The 21,383-nt window shown below is 41.1% G+C and overlaps 1 protein-coding gene across 24 annotated transcripts in view; it reads right to left on the reverse strand.

Moving 5' to 3' along the window:
- LOC109990510 (protocadherin alpha-C2) overlaps positions 1 to 21,383 on the reverse strand; it is a 196,522-nt gene that overhangs the window by 61,670 nt on the left and 113,469 nt on the right. The window contains exon 1 of one of the 24 annotated variants that reach the window (XM_065958473.1): positions 14,745 to 17,281. The exons of 19 other annotated variants lie outside the window; for them this stretch is intronic. In XM_065958473.1, the coding sequence (XP_065814545.1) occupies positions 14,745 to 17,135 (2,391 nt within the window). In that variant the 5' untranslated portion in view covers positions 17,136 to 17,281. Of the gene's footprint in view, positions 1 to 1,064; positions 3,594 to 4,470; positions 6,973 to 7,791; positions 10,330 to 11,284; positions 13,842 to 14,744; positions 17,282 to 21,383 lie in introns of those variants that run through there. 4 more of the 24 variants (XM_029279066.2, XM_065958475.1, XM_029279067.2 and 1 more) reach the window with 4 other exon arrangements.

The following is a 21,383-nucleotide window of genomic DNA, read 5'->3' on the forward strand; positions in this document are numbered from 1 at the left end:
GACGAAGTCTAAATGTGATGGTCTGCAGCGTCCCCATGTGGACACGTGTCATAACTACATACTACATCTAACATAATAACACAGGCACGTAGTTACCGTTCTCATTTTCCCTAAAAGTACTGCAAATACAAGAATCTTTAAAACCAAATTATAAACAGGACCGTTCAGTTCAATAATATCTTAATTTCATACCTACAATTTAAGTGTTTTTATGAAGAATTGTTTTTTCTCTTCGAGAGTATATGAAGTAAAAAAAAGCTTTTCAAATGTGAATGAGTAATATGGATACATTTTTTTTTTCGTTTAAAGTAAAGAACAATTTTACATTTGCTTTAAAATTGTTGATGCGAATATACATTTTGGAAATGTGTATTTATCACGAAAGTATATTGCTAATTTTACCGTTATTATATTTGAAAGGCCGTACACTCCAGCAACGTTTGGTTTTGGATCATAGATGTTCAGAGAAATTCAAGCAAGTTTAACAAGTTGAGTTCAGCACCACGGATAGCGACTCGCACGAATGCAATTCAGGAGAGAAATATTACAAAATGACATCATGGGATTGTCTGGCACTTTAAACAAAACTGTCAACATTGGCACTTGGTAACATGAAGATGTCATTCCAGATAAAGAGCAAGGAACCTATAATGTTCAGCCAAACATTTATCTTAAAGTTGAAGTATTAAAAATATATCATATTATTCAAAGGTTACAAACAATTATGTGTCTAAATGTTATTGACAATCGCCATTCACTCCAGCAACAATTTGTTTTAATTTAAGTGCAAGGATTTGATATCAAGTTCCACAATTTGCGTTCAGTACCACGGATAGCGACAAACAATAAATGTCCACTGCCAAACATGAGTGATTATTAACTGCATCCGCAGATTTACAGCAAAGCGAGTTTTCACAATCCCACAACAAACTCAATATTCAATCCTTCGCAGAAATGAGAGCTCTTACTGATCACTACAGAGACATTTACATCAACACTTAAAAAGTATATCCTGTGGTGTATGCTAAACTTCAAAAAATCATTAAGTTGATCTATGTTCTTACCTGTTCTTTGTTGGGTAAAGTCTGAGTTCTGGTAAAAGTGTCTCCTCCATTTATACTGATCAGTTCAGCATCTGCAGGTGGAAATGGTACGGGGAAAACCACTACGTCACTCTTGAGTGTGTCTGAGCTGAAACATACGTCATACTGCTGAGTAGCTTTGGAGTAAGACCAGCTCCCGTCAGGGTGGGTGGTGATCATTGGGGCTCCGTACCTGCTGAAACTGCCGTCTGTCCTGTGACATTTGACAGCTATTAAAGTGATGAGGCTGAGCAGGAAGATGGCTGACACCGACACTATGGCGATGAGCAGATACAGGTTTAAATCAGAGAAGCTCTCCTCCTTTATGGTCACATGTCTGAACTGAGTGTGGATGTCAGCTGCGCTTTCAACCACCACCACATCAATAGACACAGTAGCTGACAGGGAGGGTTCTCCATTATCAGAGACCAGCACCACCAAGGGGTGAGTTTTCAGGTCATTGTCACTCATTCTCCTCTTAGTCCTGATCTCTCCGGTGCTGGTTCCGATCCGGAAGAGATTGTTTCCTTTGGGCTCAGAGAGGTGATAAGAGAGCAGCGCGTTGTATCCAGAGTCTGCGTCTACAGCCCTGATCTTTGCCACAAAGTATCCCGCTTCAGCAGAATAGGGGATGCTCTCACTGTTGACGGAGCCGTGCTCAGAATAGGGCGCGAGGATAGTTGGATTATTGTCATTTTCATCCAGGATCAAAACATTCACAGTCACGTTGCTGCTGAGTGGAGGAACACCAGAGTCTGTGGCCTGAACTTTAAACTGAAACGTTTTTAACTCCTCATAGTTAAACGACTGCAGACTGACTATATCTCCAGTCTCTGAGTTGATGTTAATCATCGTCGAGAGTGACAGTGAGTTACTGTTACTGTGTAAAAGTGAGTAACTCAACTGGCCGTTGTTGTTGAAGTCAGCATCAATTGCAGCAACTGTTTTAATCACTGTTCCTACTTTACTATTTTCTTTTACATAAACGTTTATCGAAGGTTCTGGGAAATGCGGTGCATTGTCGTTTACATCAGAAATGTAGATTGTAATAACACTGGTGTTTGAAAGAGGAGGACTCCCTTCATCAGTAGCAGAAATCGTTACATTGTACTGAGGAGTCACCTCTCTGTCTAGATGTCCGTCAACCACCAGAGAATAATAGTTTCTGTAATTTTTTTCTAATTTGAATGGGACTGTATTCAAAATCTCACATTTCACCTCACCATTTTTGCCACTGTCTTTGTCCAGAACGGATGCAAGTGCAATAGCTGTACCTACACTGGCGTCCTCATTCACTGCTTTAAGTAGTGACGTCACAGTGATTTCAGGAATGTTGTCGTTTACATCAATGACCTCAACCAGCACCTTACTATGCGCAGACAAAGGAGGCTGGGCTTTGTCTCTAGCCTCAGCCCTGATCTCAAAAGCTTTTCTTTCCTCATAGTCGATATTGCCTTTCACCGAAATGACCCCCGTGTCTGGATCAATTTGGAATACATCAAGAATATGATCCTGATCTTTGCTTCGAAGAGAGTATACTATTTCACTGTTAGTACCTTCATCAGCATCCGTTGCATTTAAGGTGAAGATTACTGTACCAATCGGGATATTTTCAAACGTCTGAACTTTATAGAGAGTACGACTGAACACTGGTGCGTTGTCGTTAATATCTAATACATATATTTCAATTTCTGATGTACCTGAATTTGATGGTGTTCCTCCGTCTACAGCAGTCAATATGAGCTGCATATATGATTTTTTCTCGCGGTCTAGGGCTTTTTGCAGCACTAACTCTGGAGATGTACTCTCCCCTCCCTTGTGTGTCGCAAGGCTGAAGTACTCGTTTGGACTAAGCTTATACGCACTGACACCATTTTTTCCCACATCAGCATCAGTCGCCTCCGATAACGCGAACCTAAACCCAGGCAGAGTGTTCTCTGCAATGTCTAACATTTGTGAATTAGTGCTAAAAGATGGAGAATGGTCATTCACATCTTTTATTTCTATTTCAACTCGGTAAAGTTTTAACGGATTGTTTATCACAGCTTCCACACTAACAGTGCACTTAGGCTCCTCTGAACAAAGCTCTTCTCGGTCTATTCTCTCGTTGACATAAAGAAACCCGGTCTTAAGATTTACTTCAAAGTATTTCCGCTTAGATCCTGTGACAACCTGAAACAAACGGGCCTCCAAATCCTGCAGATTGAGGTTTAGGTCCTTGGCGATGTTTCCGACATTAGTCCCGGGGTTTACCTCCTCCGAGACGGAGTAGGAGAGCTGCCCAGACGCCGCTTCCCAGAAACAACCCGAAAGCAACAACAGACACGTAACAGTATATTTCCTGCTCCTTGGAAAATGCATAACTCCACCGTAAAAGGACAAAGAATACATCCACAGCGAGTTCATGCCATAGAATTGAGAGATCGAATAAATCTTTAGTCCGAACTATACGGATTTTCTTATTCCTCTCAGCGAAGAGTCCATTATGCCGCCTCTTCTTTCGCGTGTCTCTTTGTGATAAAACATCCACAGTCTGCCTTTTACTCGGGGAGGAGCCTCTTCATTTCTGTGCTACGGTCTACAGCGTCACTGTGCGGTAACTTGAACGAACTGCACAAGTTGTAAACCCCTAAATACACCTCTTCTCTTAGAGACGCTGGCAACACTTCCATACCAAATGCTATGTCAGTTTTCCACAAGGATTCGGATACAAAGCAAATGCGATATTTCAAAATTTGGGGACAGCCTCCTATTTCATAAAAAAAAAAAACCCAAAAACATCAAGTTTGGATTCAAGGTCAGGGATTTCGAAGTCAGAGTATTACAAATCAATTGTAAAAATAACTCATTATATAGCTGATATAAAAATCAAATAAGGGTCAGATGATAGCATCGGTTTACATGGTCACATACACACCTCAGGAATACGTTAAACACGTACCTCTTGACATGTTTTCAGTTAAAAGTCAAAACCTTTTTTTTGATCAGAACACTGAAATGTTTAAGTCGATATTGTATAGATGCATGTATATAGCCCGCTGAATCTTTGATCACTCACTTCTTTCTTTTCACTCTATTTTCTCGAGATTAAGAAACACGTAACCCAATAAAAGTAGTGCAACATTAATCATGAACAAAAACAACACATTAGCAACTTGCTTTCAGCACCACCGACAGCGACATTCAAATGAGTAGAAGCAACTAAAAGAGATGACATTGTGACAACAACCTCGGAGATTACAAATTGTCATTAAATTAAGTATAGTGTAACCAATGGTTTCTGTTGTTCAGTAGAAGAAACCCCCTTCATTAGGCTTACAGCTGTTGTTTAAATGCCAATTATAAGGATGAATACGGACAAATATTCAACTAAACGCAGTTCGCTTACCTTCTCTTTGTTAGGTAAAGTCTGAGTTCTGGTAAAAGTGTCTCCTCCATTAATACTGATGAGTTCAGCATCTGCAGGTGGAAACGGTGCAGGGAAAACCACTACGTCACTCTTGAGTGTGTCTGAGCTGAAACACACGTCATACTGCTGAGTAGCTTTGGAGTAAGACCAGCTCCCGTCAGGGTGGGTGGTGATCATTGGGGCTCCGTACCTGCTGAAACTGCCGTCTGTCCTGTGACATTTGACAGCTATTAAAGTGATGAGGCTGAGCAGGAAGATGGCTGACACCGACACTATGGCGATGAGCAGATACAGGTTTAAATCAGAGAAGCTCTCCTCCTTTATGGTCACATGTCTGAACTGAGTGTGGATGTCAGCATTGCTTTCAACCACCACCACATCAATAGACACAGTAGCTGACAGGGAGGGTTCTCCATTATCAGAGACCAGCACCACCAAGGGGTGAGTTTTCAGGTCATTGTCACTCATTCTCCTCTTAGTCCTGATCTCTCCGGTGCTGGTTCCGATCCGGAAGAGATTGTTTCCTTTGGGCTCAGAGAGGTGATAAGAGAGCAGCGCGTTGTATCCAGAGTCTGCGTCTACAGCCCTGATCTTTGCCACAAAGTATCCCGCTTCAGCAGAATAGGGGATGCTCTCACTGTTGACCGAGCCGTGCTCAGAATAGGGCGCGAGAATAGTTGGATTATTGTCATTTTCATCCAGGATCAAAACGTTCACGGTCACGTTGCTGCTGAGCGGAGGAACACCAGAGTCTGTGGCCTGAACTTTAAACTGAAACGTTTTTAACTCCTCATAGTTAAACGACTGCAGGCTGACTATATCTCCAGTCTCTGAGTTGATGTTTACAAATGTTAAAATCGGAAATTCTTTTGGGTTATTATCAATTAATGAATACGCCAATTTAGCATTTTCATTTGAATCTTCGTCTAATGCAGTTATTTTTGTGATTATATCTCCCACTTTACTGTTCTCTTTAATGAACACATTAACAGTGCCTTCTTCGAAAAGGGGCGCGTTGTCATTGATGTCAGAAATCTGCACCGTGATTACAGCGGTGCTAGAGAGAGGTGGACTACCTTCATCAACAGCAGTTACTGTTACGTTGTATTGTGACACAATCTCTCTGTCAAGCTGACCATCTACTGTTAGAGAGTAATAGTTTTTGTAATTTGACGTTAAAGTGAAAGGCACTTGGTTTCTTATTTTACAAGTGGTAAGCCCATTTGACCCTCCATCTTTATCAGTCACAGTCACTAATGCTACGACTGTTCCAACTTCTGCACTTTCCTTTACTGGACTCATCAGCGAAGTTACAGAGATTTCTGGTGCATTGTCATTGACATCGACAACCTCTACAAGCACTTTAGCGTAACCACTGCGAGGGGAAGCGCCTTTGTCTGTTGCTTTTACTCTTAACTCATACGCACTGCTTTCCTCGAAATCCAAATGAGCATTAACAATGATTTCACCGCTTTCGGGATTAACACTAAATTTCTCAGAGGAGTCAACATTTCCTCTTCTCATTAGAGAATAGCTGATATCCGAATTCGACCCTTCATCGAGATCGGTTGAATTTAGTGTTAATATTGTTGTCTTTATAGGTACATTTTCGCTGACTCTTACTTTATAAAGTGACCTGCTAAAGGAAGGCGTGTTGTCATTAACATCGATCACATTCACTATTATTTGCATAGTACCAGATCTCGCAGGTTTCCCTCCGTCTACAGCTGTTAATGTTAGTTTAATAATCGGTTGTTTCTCTCTATCTAAAGCTTTCTGCAGTAGTAACTCAGCGGATACACTGTCTCCTCCGCTGCTCACATCCACGGAGAAATGCTCATTAGGACTTAATCTGTATGTTTTCACTGAGAAGCTGCCAGTGTCTGCATCTTGAGCTATGGGTAACGGATACCTCTCCCCTGTTGAAGATGACTCGGAGATATTAAACACATGGGTTTGCTCTAGGAATAATGGTGCATTATCATTAATGTCTACAATACTGACCTCGATTCGAAAAATCTGAATAGGATCGCTCAGAAGTCCCTCTATATTTAAAGAGCACTTGGGTAAATTGGGACAAAGCTCTTCACGGTCGATTCTTTCGTTAACAAATAATGCTCCCGATCTTAAATTCGCCTCGAAATATTTCTTACTGTATCCCGATACAATCCGAAATCCTCGTTCCTCCAGCTGCTGTGTATGAACGCTTAAATCCTTAGCGAGATTCCCCACCACTGTGCCTTTGTCCACCTCCTCGGAAACTGAGTAGGAAACCTGAGCGGCAGACCAGTCCGGTAAACAAAGAAGAATGGCGTACAATATCCACTCGGCCTCGATATGCCCTCGACGACTCATCTTTTCTGTTTAGACAATGAATTCAGCCGTACAGATGGCATTCATCCACAAAACGCAGTATTATCCAAAACACCGCCAACCGTCATTCATTCAGACACCATCTTTGAGACGAAGTGGTCGACTAACCCAGCCCCTACCAAACGTCCAACTGCTTCTATATTTCTCTGAGTGCGGAGGAGGAGCTGTCGGTCATAAATTAAAACGATTGAAAGGCTGGTCTCTAACGACATCTTGCGTTCTTTTGATAGACTACATTGGATTTTCACTTTCCACACATCATGAGTTAAGATCTTTCATAAAACAATTGTTTTTGACCGGATTCCATGATGACAAAGGTATGACGGTAAATTACATTGTCCTTGCTTTAATTGCTGAACATTTTAGTAATAAGAATCAGCACAACAAATGTTGAAAACACACTTATAGAACCAGAACATGATAATCATCCGTTTAAAGCCAGCTTTATTTAGTGTTAGAGACTGGACTTTGAAGTATATTGTTTATTACAAAACATTATACTATGCCAGTTTTTCAAAATGTGCAGATCCATTGAAAAGCTATGACACTCAATTTGCTAATTATTTTTTTAGAAAATTAAGCACACGCCAAAGATTTAAGAAACATGAGATAAGCACCATGGACAGCGCATTGCTGTATTAGAGAGAGTACTAACTGGACATATGCATTCCTAAAGACTTTTACCTTGGAAGATGGTTTATAATTGTTATTCATCTACGATAAAGGTTACCACATTTTCAGTTATGTCCTCACTTTTGTCAGTTTCTATCATTTGGAGTTTGAGCTAAAACAGCTGCTGAGTTCAAAAAATATTTTGTTGTAAACTACATTTAACAAACCCCTTTAACAAACACGTTTCCGAATACTGCAGCATTTGCCTCCAACTTGTAACAGTACACCAATAACTGAGTGGAAATTTCGTCTTACCTTCTCTTTGTTAGGTAAAGTCTGAGTTCTAGTAAAAGTGTCTCCTCCATTTATACTGATGAGTTCAGCATCTGCAGGTGGAAACGGTGCGGGGAAAACCACTACGTCACTCTTGAGTGTGTCTGAGCTGAAACACACGTCATACTGCTGAGTAGCTTTGGAGTAAGACCAGCTCCCGTCAGGGTGGGTGGTGATCATTGGGGCTCCGTACCTGCTGAAACTGCCGTCTGTCCTGTGACATTTGACAGCTATTAAAGTGATGAGGCTGAGCAGGAAGATGGCTGACACCGACACTATGGCGATGAGCAGATACAGGTTTAAATCAGAGAAGCTCTCCTCCTTTATGGTCACATGTCTGAACTGAGTGTGGATGTCAGCATTGCTTTCAACCACCACCACATCAATAGACACAGTAGCTGACAGGGAGGGTTCTCCATTATCAGAGACCAGCACCACCAAGGGGTGAGTTTTCAGGTCATTGTCACTCATTCTCCTCTTAGTCCTGATCTCTCCGGTGCTGGTTCCGATCCGGAAGAGATTGTTTCCTTTGGGCTCAGAGAGGTGATAAGAGAGCAGCGCGTTGTATCCAGAGTCTGCGTCTACAGCCCGGATCTTTGCCACAAAGTATCCCGCTTCAGCAGAATAGGGGATGCTCTCACTGTTGACGGAGCCGTGCTCAGAATAGGGCGCGAGAATAGTTGGATTATTGTCATTTTCATCCAGGATCAAAACGTTCACAGTCACGTTGCTGCTGAGTGGAGGAACACCAGAGTCTGTGGCCTGAACTTTAAACTGAAACGTTTTTAACTCCTCATAGTTAAACGACTGCAGACTGACTATATCTCCAGTCTCTGAGTTGATGTTAATCATTGTCGAGAGCGGCAGTGAGTTACTGTTGTTGTGTAACAATGAATAGCTCACTTGACCATTTTGACTGATGTCAGCATCAGTTGCTGTAACTGTTTTTATAACTTCTCCTACTGGACTGTTTTCTTTCACAAAGACATTGATAATATTTTCTGTGAAAAGAGGTTTGTTATCATTCACATCTGAGATGTGAACATTAATAACGCTGGTGCTTGAGAGAGGTGGGCTGCCCTCATCTGTAGCAGTGATGCTGATATTATATTGAGATGTTCTCTCTCTGTCAAGAGGACCGTCCACCACCAGAGAATAGTAATTCTTATAATTTGACTCTAACTTAAATGGGACATCATTGGAGATTTTACAGTTTACCATCCCATTTTTTCCTCCGTCTTTGTCAAACACTGAAACAAGTGCAATGGCGGTGCCAATGGAGGCGTCTTCTCTTACTGTGTTTAACAATGATGTAACTGTGATTTCAGGGGCATTGTCATTTACGTCTAAAACTTCAATCAATAATTTAGCATGTGAAGTAAGAGGAGAAGAAGCTCCATCACTGGCCTGTACTCTGATCTCAAAAGCATTGTTCTCTTCAAAGTCGAGATTCTTTTTATTTGTTACAGTCCCTGTATTTTCATCGATTGCAAACAGATCAGTTTGTTTTCCTCGACCGAGTTTACTGAATGAATAAAGTACTTTTCCGTTTTGGCCTGCGTCTAAATCGGTAGCATTTAACGTTATAATCGAGGTGCCTATTTTTGTATTCTCAAACACACTGGCTTTATAAAGCGTTTGACTGAAAACAGGAGCGTTATCATTAGTGTCCAAAACATTTACTATTATGACCATACTACCAGATTTCGCAGGAGTTCCTCCATCAATGGCGGTCAATGTGAGTCGAATCACAGACTGTTTTTCTCTGTCTAAAGCTTTCTGAAGCAGTAATTCGGGAGTTCCGCTCTCTCCTTTTTGTACAGCAAGAGAGAAGTATTCATTCTGACTAAGCTTGTAGGTGTTTACTGTATTTCTACCCACGTCTTCGTCGTCAGCTGGACGCAAAGGAAATTTAGCGCCTGCTGCTGTGCTCTCTGTTATGTTAATTATCTCTGACGAGCTAACAAATGACGGTGAATTATCATTTACATCGAGGATTATTATTTCAATCCGGTACAGTTTTAACGGGTTATTGATAACAGCTTCTACACTAAGAGAACATTTGGGTTCGTCTCCGCAGAGTTCCTCTCGATCTATTCTCTCATTAACATACAGGACACCAGTCTTTAGGTTTACCTCGAAGTATTTAGTCTTTGATCCAGCAACGATCTGAAACATGCGGGACTCCAAATCCTGCACATTGATGTTCAGATCTTTGGCGATATTTCCAACAACAGTCCCCAGGTTTACCTCCTCTGAGACGGAGTAAGAGAGCTGCCCAGACACCGAGTCCCAGTAACAATCCAGCAGCACGACCAAGAGATATATCCACACAGAGCTCGTTCTGCTCGGAAAAATCATTATTCCACTCATCGGGAATCAGCATGTAGGATACACGATTGAGTACGTTTCAACAACCCAGAGGTACAGATCACTGAAGAAATAGTCCAAAGAAATAATTTGACATTTTGGCCAACGAACCAGACGACTGCTCTTTGTCGTCCTACCTCTCTTTGTAACAAAGCCCATCGACACATCATCCGCTGAATCTGGGAGGAGCCCTAAGCTTTAAAGACGAAGTCTAAATGTGATGGTCTGCAGCGTCCCCATGTGGACACGTGTCATAACTACATACTACATCTAACATAATAACACAGGCACCTAGTTACCGTTCTCATTTTCCCTAAAAGTACTGCAATACAAAAATCTTAAAAACCAAATTATAAACAGGACCGTTCAGTTCAATAATAACTTAATTTCATACCTACAATTTAAGTTTTACATGAAGAAAAATGTTTCTCTTCGAGAGTATATGAAGTAAAAAAATAAATAATTAAAGTAACAGTTTGTAACAAATGGAGTAAGACTTTTAAAGTATAAAGCAACCTTTAAATATGAATAAAGAAAGTTTCTGCGAATTAAACATCTAAAAATATAGAATTATGTTGAGGAAGTTAGAAAGCCAAATATATACTGTATATATAATTACATGTGAAAGACCAGCACCGTTTGGTTTTGGATTAGAGATGTTCAGGGAAATTCAAGCAAGTTTAGCAAGTTGAGTTCAGCACCACGGATAGCGACACGCACAAATGCCAACTCAGAAGAGAAATACTACAAAATGACATCATGGGACTATCTGGCACATTAGACAAAGCTTCCAACAGTTGCAGTAGGTGATATGAAAATGTAATTTCAGATCAAGAGCAAATAAACTTAAACGTTTCAGCCGAACAGTTTTTTGTTATTTAAACTATGGAAAATATATAATATTGTTTAAAACCTACAAACAAATGTGTGTGCAAATGTGTTAATCACTCTGCACTCCAGCAACACTTTATTCTGATCTATGTTTTATTAGGATTTGATATCAAATTATGCACTTTGCGTTTAGCACCAGGGATACCGAAATAAACAATCCACTGCAAGTAGTGACTGGATTTTAAGTAGTCATTTAGTTGATCTATGTTCTTACCTGTTCTTTGTTGGGTAAAGTCTGAGTCCGTGTAAAAGTATCTCCTCCATTAATACTGATGAGTTCAGCATCTACAGGCGGAAACTGTGCGGGGAAAACCACTACGTCACTCTTGAGTGTGTCTGAGCTGAAACACACGTCATACTGCTGAGTAGATTTGGAGTAAGACCAGCTCCCGTCAGGGTGGGTGGTGATCATTGGGGCTCCGTACCTGCTGAAACTGCCGTCTGTTCTGTGACATTTGACAGCTATTAAAGTGATGAGGCTGAGCAGGAAGATGGCTGACACCGACACTATGGCGATGAGCAGATACAGGTTTAAATCAGAGAAGCTCTCCTCCTTTATGGTCACATGTCTGAACTGAGTGTGGATGTCAGCATTGCTTTCAACCACCACCACATCAATAGACACAGTAGCTGACAGGGAGGGTTCTCCATTATCAGAGACCAGCACCACCAAGGGGTGAGTTTTCAGGTCATTGTCACTCATTCTCCTCTTAGTCCTGATCTCTCCGGTGCTGGTTCCGATCCGGAAGAGATTGTTTCCTTTGGGCTCAGAGAGGTGATAAGAGAGCAGCGCGTTGTATCCAGAGTCTGCGTCTACAGCCCTGATCTTTGCCACAAAGTATCCCGCTTCAGCAGAATAGGGGATGCTCTCACTGTTGACGGAGCCGTGCTCAGAATAGGGCGCGAGAATAGTTGGATTATTGTCATTTTCATCCAGGATCAAAACATTCACAGTCACGTTGCTGCTGAGCGGAGGAACACCAGAGTCTGTGGCCTGAACTTTAAACTGAAACGTTTTTAACTCCTCATAGTTAAACGACTGCAGGCTGACTATATCTCCAGTCTCTGAGTTTATATTAATCATTGTCGAGAGCGGCAGTGAGTTACTGTTGTTGTGGAACAATGAATAGCTTATCTGACCATTTTGACTGATGTCAGCATCAGTTGCTGTAACTGTTTTTATGACTTCTCCTACTGGACTGTTTTCTTTGACAAAGACATTGATAATATTTTCTGTGAAAAGAGGTTTGTTATCATTCACATCTGAGATGTGAACATTAATAACGCTGGTGCTTGAGAGAGGTGGGCTGCCCTCATCTGTAGCAGTGATGCTGATATTATATTGAGATGTTCTCTCTCTGTCAAGAGGACCGTCCACCACCAGAGAATAGTAATTCTTATAATTTGACTCTAACTTAAACGGGACATCATTGGAGATTTTACAGTTTACCATCCCATTTTTTCCTCCGTCTTTGTCAAACACTGAAACAAGTGCAATGGCGGTGCCAATGGAGGCGTCTTCTCTTACTGTGTTTAACAATGATGTAACTGTGATTTCAGGGGCATTGTCATTTACGTCTAAAACTTCAATCAATAATTTAGCATGTGAAGTAAGAGGAGAAGAAGCTCCATCACTGGCCTGTACTCTGATCTCAAAAGCATTGTTCTCTTCAAAGTCGATATTCTTTTTATTTGTTACAGTCCCTGTATTTTCATCGATTGCAAACAGATCAGTTTGTTTTCCTCGACCGAGTTTACTGAATGAATAAAGTACTTTTCCGTTTTGGCCTGCGTCTAAATCGGTAGCATTTAACGTTATAATCGAGGTGCCTATTTTTGTATTCTCAAACACACTGGCTTTATAAAGCGTTTGACTGAAAACAGGAGCGTTATCATTAGTGTCCAAAACATTTACTATTATGACCATACTTCCAGATTTCGCAGGAGTTCCTCCATCAATTGCAGTCAATGTGAGTCGAATCACAGACTGTTTTTCTCTGTCTAAAGCTTTCTGAAGCAGTAATTCGGGAGTTCCGCTCTCTCCTTTTTGTACAGCAAGAGAGAAGTATTCATTCTGACTGAGCTTGTAGGTGTTTACTGTATTTTTACCCACGTCTGCATCGTCAGCCGGACGCAAAGGAAATTTAGCGCCTGCTGCTGTGATCTCTGTTATGTTAATTATCTCTGACGAGCTAAGAAATGACGGTGAATTATCATTTACATCAAGGATTATTATTTCTATCCGGTACAGTTTTAACGGGTTATTGATAACAGCTTCTACACTGAGAGAACATTTGGGTTCGTCTCCGCAGAGTTCCTCTCGATCTATTCTCTCATTAACATACAGGACACCAGTCTTTAGATTTACCTCGAAGTATTTAGTCTTTGATCCAGCAACGATCTGAAACATTCGGGACTCCAAATCCTGCACATTGATGTTCAGATCTTTGGCGATATTTCCAACAACAGTCCCCAGGTTTACCTCCTCTGAGACGGAGTAAGAGAGCTGCCCAGACACCGAGTCCCAGTAACAATCCAGCAGCACGACCAAGAGATATATCCACACAGAGCTCGTTCTGCTCGGAAAAATCATTATTCCACTCATCGGGAATCAGCATGTAGGATACACGATTGAGTACGTTTCAACAACCCAGAGGTACAGATCACTGAAGAAATAGTCCAAATAAATAATTCGACATTTTGGCCAACGAACCAGACGACTGCTCTTTGTCGTCCTACCTCTCTTTGTAACAAAGCCCATCGACACATCATCCGCTGAATCTGGGAGGAGCCCTAAGCTTTAAAGACGAAGTCTAAATGTGATGGTCTGCAGCGTCCCCATGTGGACACCTGTCTTAACTACATACTACATCTAACATAATAACACAGGCACCTAGTTACCGTTCTCATTTTCCCTAAAAGTACTGCAAATACAAGAATCTTAACAAAGTTATAAACAGGACCGTTCAGTTCATTAACAACTTCATATCTACGATGTAAGTGTTTTTACGAATAAAAGCGTTTCTGTGCGAGAGTATATGAAGTTAAAAAATTTAAAAAATTTAAAAAATTTAAAAAAAATTCTAAAGTAACAGTTTGTAACAAATGGATGTTTAAGACTTTAAAGTTTAAATCACCTTTAAATATAAATTAAAAAAAGTTTCTGCAAATTAAATAATTACATTTGAAAGACCAGCACTGTTTGGTTTTGGATTATAGATGTTCCGGGAAATTCAAGCAAGTTTAGCAAGCTGAGTTCAGCACCACGGATAGCGACACGCACGAATGCAATTCAGGAGAGAAATATTACAAAATGACATCTGGCACATTAGACAAATCTTAAATCTGTAAATGTTTGATTTGAGATCAAATTATACACTTTGCGTTTAGCACCAGGGAAAAGCAAAAAAACAATCCACTGCTAGTAGTGACTGAAAATTAACTACAACTGCAGATTTACTGCAAGCAAGAGTCTTCACTATCACACAACAAACTTAATATTCAGGATACATTTTATATATCACTTATCAGTCCTTAGCGAAAAGAAGAGCCCACGCCATGTCTCTTCCTAATCATTACATAGAAAGAGTCCTTTACATCAACATTCAACAAAAGGATAACGTGTTATGAATGCTAAACTTTAAAGTAGTCATTAAGTTGATCTATGTTCTTACCTGTTCTTTGTTAGGTAAAGTCTGAGTTCTGGTAAAAGTGTCTCCTCCATTTATACTGATGAGTTCAGCATCTACAGGTGGAAACGGTGCGGGGAAAACCACTACGTCACTCTTGAGTGTGTCTGAGCTGAAACACACGTCATACTGCTGAGTAGATTTGGAGTAAGACCAGCTCCCGTCAGGGTGGGTGGTGATCATTGGGGCTCCGTACCTGCTGAAACTGCCGTCTGTCCTGTGACATTTGACAGCTATTAAAGTGATGAGGCTGAGCAGGAAGATGGCTGACACCGACACAATGGCGATGAGCAGATACAGGTTTAAATCAGAGAAGCTCTCCTCCTTTATGGTCACATGTCTGAACTGAGTGTGGATGTCAGCATTGCTTTCAACCACCACCACATCAATAGACACAGTAGCTGACAGGGAGGGTTCTCCATTATCAGAGACCAGCACCACCAAGGGGTGAGTTTTCAGGTCATTGTCACTCATTCTCCTCTTAGTCCTGATCTCTCCGGTGCTGGTTCCGATCCGGAAGAGATTGTTTCCTTTGGGCTCAGAGAGGTGATAAGAGAGCAGCGCGTTGTATCCAGAGTCTGCGTCTACAGCCCTGATCTTTGCCACAAAGTATCCCGCTTCAGCAGAATAGGGGATGCTCTCACTGTTGACGGAGCCGTGCTCAGAATAGGGCGCGAGAATAGTTGGATTATTGTCATTTTCATCCAAGATCAAAACATTCACAGTCACGTTGCTGCTGAGCGGAGGAACACCAGAGTCTGTGGCCTGAACTTTAAACTGAAACGTTTTTAACTCCTCATAGTTAAACGACTGCAGACTGACTATATCTCCAGTCTCTGAGTTTATATTAATCATTGTCGAGAGCGGCAGTGAGTTACTGTTGTTGTGTAACAATGAATAGCTCATCTGACCATTTTGACTGATGTCAGCATCAGTTGCTGTAACTGTTTTTATAACTTCTCCTACTGGACTGTTTTCTTTGACAAAGACATTGATAATATTTTCTGTGAAAAGAGGTTTGTTATCATTCACATCTGAGATGTGAACATTAATAACGCTGGTGCTTGAGAGAGGTGGGCTGCCCTCATCTGTAGCAGTGATGCTGATATTATATTGAGATGTTCTCTCTCTGTCAAGAGGACCGTCCACCACCAGAGAATAGTAATTCTTATAATTTGACTCTAACTTAAACGGGACATCATTGGAGATTTTACAGTTTACCATCCCATTTTTTCCTCCGTCTTTGTCAAACACTGAAACAAGTGCAATGGCGGTGCCAATGGAGGCGTCTTCTCTTACTGTGTTTAACAATGATGTAACTGTGATTTCAGGGGCATTGTCATTAACGTCCAAAACTTCAATCAATAATTTAGCATGTGAGGTCATCGGTGAAGAAGCTCCATCACTGGCCTGTACTCTGATCTCAAAAGCATTGTTCTCTTCAAAGTCGAGATTCTTTTTATTTGTTACAGTCCCTGTTTTTTCATCTATTGCAAACAGATCAGTTTGTTTTCCCCGACCGAGTTTACTGATCGAATAAAACACTTCTCCGTTTTGGCCTGCATCTAAATCGGTAGCATTTAACGTTATAATTGGCGTGCCTAAATCGGTGTTTTCAAACACTTTTGCCTTGTAAAGCGTTTGACTGAAAACAGGAGCGTTATCATTGATGTCCAAAACATTTACTATAATGACCATGCTGCCGGATTGTGCAGTAGTTCCTCCATCAATAGCAGTCAATGTGAGTCGAATCACAAACTGTTTTTCTCTGTCTAAAGCTTTCTGAAGCAGTAATTCGGGCGTTACAATCTCTCCTTTATGTATGACAAGAGAGAAGTATTCATTCTGACTAAGCTTGTAGGTATTAACTGTATTTTTGCCCACGTCTGCATCGTCAGCCGGACGCAAAGGAAATTTAGCGCCTGCTGCTGTATTTTCTGTTATGTTAATAACATCTGACGAGCTAAGAAATGACGGTGAATTATCATTTACATCGAGGATTATTATTTCAATCCGGTACAGTTTTAACGGGTTATTGATAACAGCTTCTACACTAAGAGAACATTTGGGTTCGTCTCCGCAGAGTTCCTCTCGATCTATTCTCTCATTAACATACAGGACACCAGTCTTTAGGTTTACCTCGAAGTATTTAGTCTTTGATCCAGCAACGATCTGAAACATGCGGGACTCCAAATCCTGCACATTGATGTTCAGATCTTTGGCGATATTTCCAACAACAGTCCCCAGGTTTACCTCCTCTGAGACGGAGTAAGAGAGCTGCCCAGACACCGAGTCCCAGTAACAATCCAGCAGCACGACCAAGAGATATATCCACACAGAGCTCGTTCTGCTCGGAAAAATCATTATTCCACTCATCGGGAATCAGCATGTAGGATACACGATTGAGTACGTTTCAACAACCCAGAGGTACAGATCACTGAAGAAATAGTCCAAATAAATAATTCGACATTTTGGCCAACGAACCAGACGACTGCTCTTTGTCGTCCTACCTCTCTTTGTAACAAAGCCCATCGACACATCATCCACTGAATCTGGGAGGAGCCCTAAGCTTTAAAGACGAAGTCTAAATGTGATGGTCTGCAGCGTCCCCATGTGGACACCTGTCTTAACTACATACTACATCTAACATAATAACACAGGCACCTAGTTACCGTTCTCATTTTCCCTAAAAGTACTGCAATCCAAAAATCTTAAAAACCAAATTATAAACAGGACTGTTCAGTTCAACAATAACTTAATTTCATACCTACAATTTAAGTGTTACATGAAGAAAAATGTTTCTCTTCGAAAGTACTGACGTAAAAAAATAAATAATTAAAGTAACAGTTTGTAACAAATGGACTAAGACTTTTAAAGTGTAAAGCAACCTTTAAATATGAATAAAGAAAGTTTCTGCGAATTAAACATCTAAAAATATAGAATTATGTTGAGGAAGTTAGAAAGCCAAATATATACTGTATATATAATTACATTTGAAAGACCAGCACCGTTTGGTTTTGGATTAGAGATGTTCAGGGAAATTCAAGCAAGTTCAGCAAGTTGAGTTCAGCACCACGGATAGCGACTCGCACAAATGCCAACTCAGAAGAGAAATATTACAAAATGACATCATGGGACTATCTGGCACATTAGACAAATCTTAAATCTGTAAATGTGATCGTTAATCACTCTGCACTCCAGCAACATTTTGTTCTGACCTATGTTTTATTGGGATTTGAGATCAAATTATACACTTTGCGTTTAGCACCAGGGAAAAGCGAAAAAAACAATCCACTGCTAGTAGTGACTGAAAATTAACTACAACTGCAGATTTACAGCAAGAAAGAGTCTTCACTATCACACAACAAACTTAATATTCAGGATACATTTTATATATCACTTATCAGTCCTTAGCTAAAAGAAGAGCCCACGCCATGTCTCTTCCTAATCATTACATAGAAAGAGTCCTTTACATCAACATTCAACAAAAGGATAACGTGTTATGAATGCTAAACTTTAAAGTAGTCATTAAGTTGATCTATGTTCTTACCTGTTCTTTGTTTGGTAAAGTCTGAGTTCTGGTAAAAGTGTCTCCTCCATTTATACTGATCAGTTCAGCATCTACAGGTGGAAACGATGCGGGGAAAACCACTACGTCACTCTTTAGTGTGTCTGAGCTGAAACACACGTCATACTGCTGAGTAGCTTTGGAGTAAGACCAGCTCCCGTCAGGGTGGGTGGTGATCATTGGGGCTCCGTACCTGCTGAAACTGCCGTCTGTCCTGTGACATTTGACAGCTATTAAAGTGATGAGGCTGAGCAGGAAGATGGCTGACACCGACACAATGGCGATGAGCAGATACAGGTTTAAATCAGAGAAGCTCTCCTCCTTTATGGTCACATGTCTGAACTGAGTGTGGATGTCAGCATTGCTTTCAACCACCACCACATCAATAGACACAGTAGCTGACAGGGAGGGTTCTCCATTATCAGAGACCAGAACCACCAAGGGGTGAGTTTTCAGGTCATTGTCACTCATTCTCCTCTTAGTCCTGATCTCTCCGGTGCTGGTTCCGATCCGGAAGAGATTGTTTCCTTTGGGCTCAGAGAGGTGATAAGAGAGCAGCGCGTTGTATCCAGAGTCTGCGTCTACAGCCCTGATCTTTGCCACAAAGTATCCCGCTTCAGCAGAATAGGGGATGCTCTCACTGTTGACCGAGCCGTGCTCAGAATAGGGCGCGAGAATAGTTGGATTATTGTCATTTTCATCCAGGATCAAAACGTTCACAGTCACGTTGCTGCTGAGTGGAGGAACACCAGAGTCTGTGGCCTGAACTTTAAACTGAAACGTTTTTAACTCCTCATAGTTAAACGACTGCAGGCTGACTATATCTCCAGTCTCTGAGTTGATGTTAATCATTGACGCTAACTGGGTTATCTTGACAGAGCTTCTGATTAAATTGTATATTGCTTTTGCGTTTTCATTCAAATCTGAATCTATCGTCGATAGTGTATGAATTGTTGTTCCAATTGGGCTATTCTCCTTCACATAAACGTTGATTAAAGGTTCAGAGAAACGAGGAGGATTGTCATTGACGTCAGAAATGTGAACAGTTATGACACTCGTGCTCGACAAAGCAGGAGTCCCTTCATCTGTAGCAGTAATTGATACATTATACTGGGAAACACTCTCTCTGTCAAGAGGCCCGTCAACCAGCAACGAGTAATAGTTTTTATAGTTAGATTTTAATTTAAAAGGAAGGGAATCTGCAATTTTACAGTTTGTCAGGCCATTTTTGCCCCCGTCTTTATCAGTTATAGTCACCATAGCAACAGCTGTCCCCTTTTCCGCGTCCTCTTTCACTTGACTCATTAGAGATGACACCGAGATTTCTGGAGCATTGTCATTGACATCAATAACTTCGACTAAAACCTTGCTATGTGCAGTGCGAGGAGGGTTACCTTTATCTCGTGCCTGAACACGAATCTCGTATGCTTGATTTTCCTCATAATCGATATTACCTTTCACTGTAATTTCCCCAGTATTTTCATCTAGAGCAAATTTGTTATCAGGCTTTAAACGGCCCTTTTCTGTAAAAGAGTAAAAAAGCTGAGCATTGACACCTTCATCTAAATCACTGGCTGTTAGTTTTAATAAAGTCGTGCCAATATTTGCATTTTCAACAATTTGAACCTTGTAAAGAGATTTACTGAACAAAGGTGAATTGTCATTTACATCCAAGACATTAACATGTATCTGTAAAGTTCCCGTTTTGGGAGGTTTTCCTCCATCTATCGCTGTCAGCGTGAGTTCAATAACAGCCTGTTTTTCTCGATCTAATGCTTTCTGAAGCACTAACTCAGCAGACACACTCTGGTCACCACTACCCTGTATATCTAAAGAGAAATATTCATTAGAGTTTAATGTGTAAGTCTTTACCGAGTTAATGCCTACGTCAGCGTCTTGAGCGATCGGAAGCGGGTGTCTTTCACCGACATAAGAGGACTCATACATATCTATTGCAGTTAATTCTTCCAAAAAAAAGGGAGCATTATCGTTAATATCAGTAATTACAACTTCAATGCGATGGAGACTGCGGGGGTTGCTTAATATGGCCTCTACATTTAAAGAGCACTTTACCGTATTAGGACAAAGCTCCTCCCGATCTACCCTCTCGCTCACGAAAAGTAGTCCAGACTCATGATTTATGTCAAAATACTGTTTTTTATAGGCGGAGGTAATCTGAAGACCCGCCGAATGAAGCTGCTGTGCGCTGAGATTTAAATCCTTAGCGAGATTTCCCACCGATGCTCCTTTGTCCACCTCCTCTGAAATGGAGTAGGATATCTGAGCAACGGACCAGTCGCAGAGACAAAGCAAAAAGAAAAACAGACCCGCAATATTATCCCATTGTTCCCGGACTGCCATTGCTGTTCAGTCAAAAGCGACTAATCCTGGCTCCTGCCTATTGGCCTTTCCACGAAAATTGGGGGAAAAAATATATCTTTTTACTTCTCCATTCTCAGTTATGATCCTCTCTGTGAACGGCAAACACTCGTCTGTACGCTGAATCCACAAAGCCCAGCCTGATGATGACGTGTTCCCCCCCCCCCTCATGAATAGAGGAGGAGTTTGTAAACCGCAAGCACAAGATATTTGCACGGTCTTTGGCGACATCTCGTGACACGTTTGGATACATATGCACGATGTGAGACACAAACAAGAGCTTAATATATTAAAATTGACCAGACAAATTAGAAAGACCTGAGCTCTGCAGATACACTGTATAGAATAGCCTGATCCCTGCTGTTATAACGGCCCAAAACAAAAGGCCTCGCTGAACAGGCCAGAGTGGGAACTCTTGACTTTTTGTCTATCTCTGTTTGTGTTAAACTCTGTTGTCTGTGTATGAATGTTCTTTGGTGGGACTTGTCTGTTTGGACAATAAGATTGCACATGTAGACTTTATTGTCCCCAAGGGGAAATTCTTTTCCGCAGCAATGTTACAAATTACATTTTCTGAAGCTACTGAACTACTAGACACTACACAGTTTCAGTACCATGGACTGCACCCAAATCTCAAGACATGTAACAGAAGCCGTTTCAGCACCATGGACAGCAGC

This window comes from Labrus bergylta, chromosome 9, assembly GCF_963930695.1.
Source record: "Labrus bergylta chromosome 9, fLabBer1.1, whole genome shotgun sequence".
NCBI classification, from domain to species: Eukaryota; Metazoa; Chordata; class Actinopteri; order Labriformes; family Labridae; genus Labrus; species Labrus bergylta.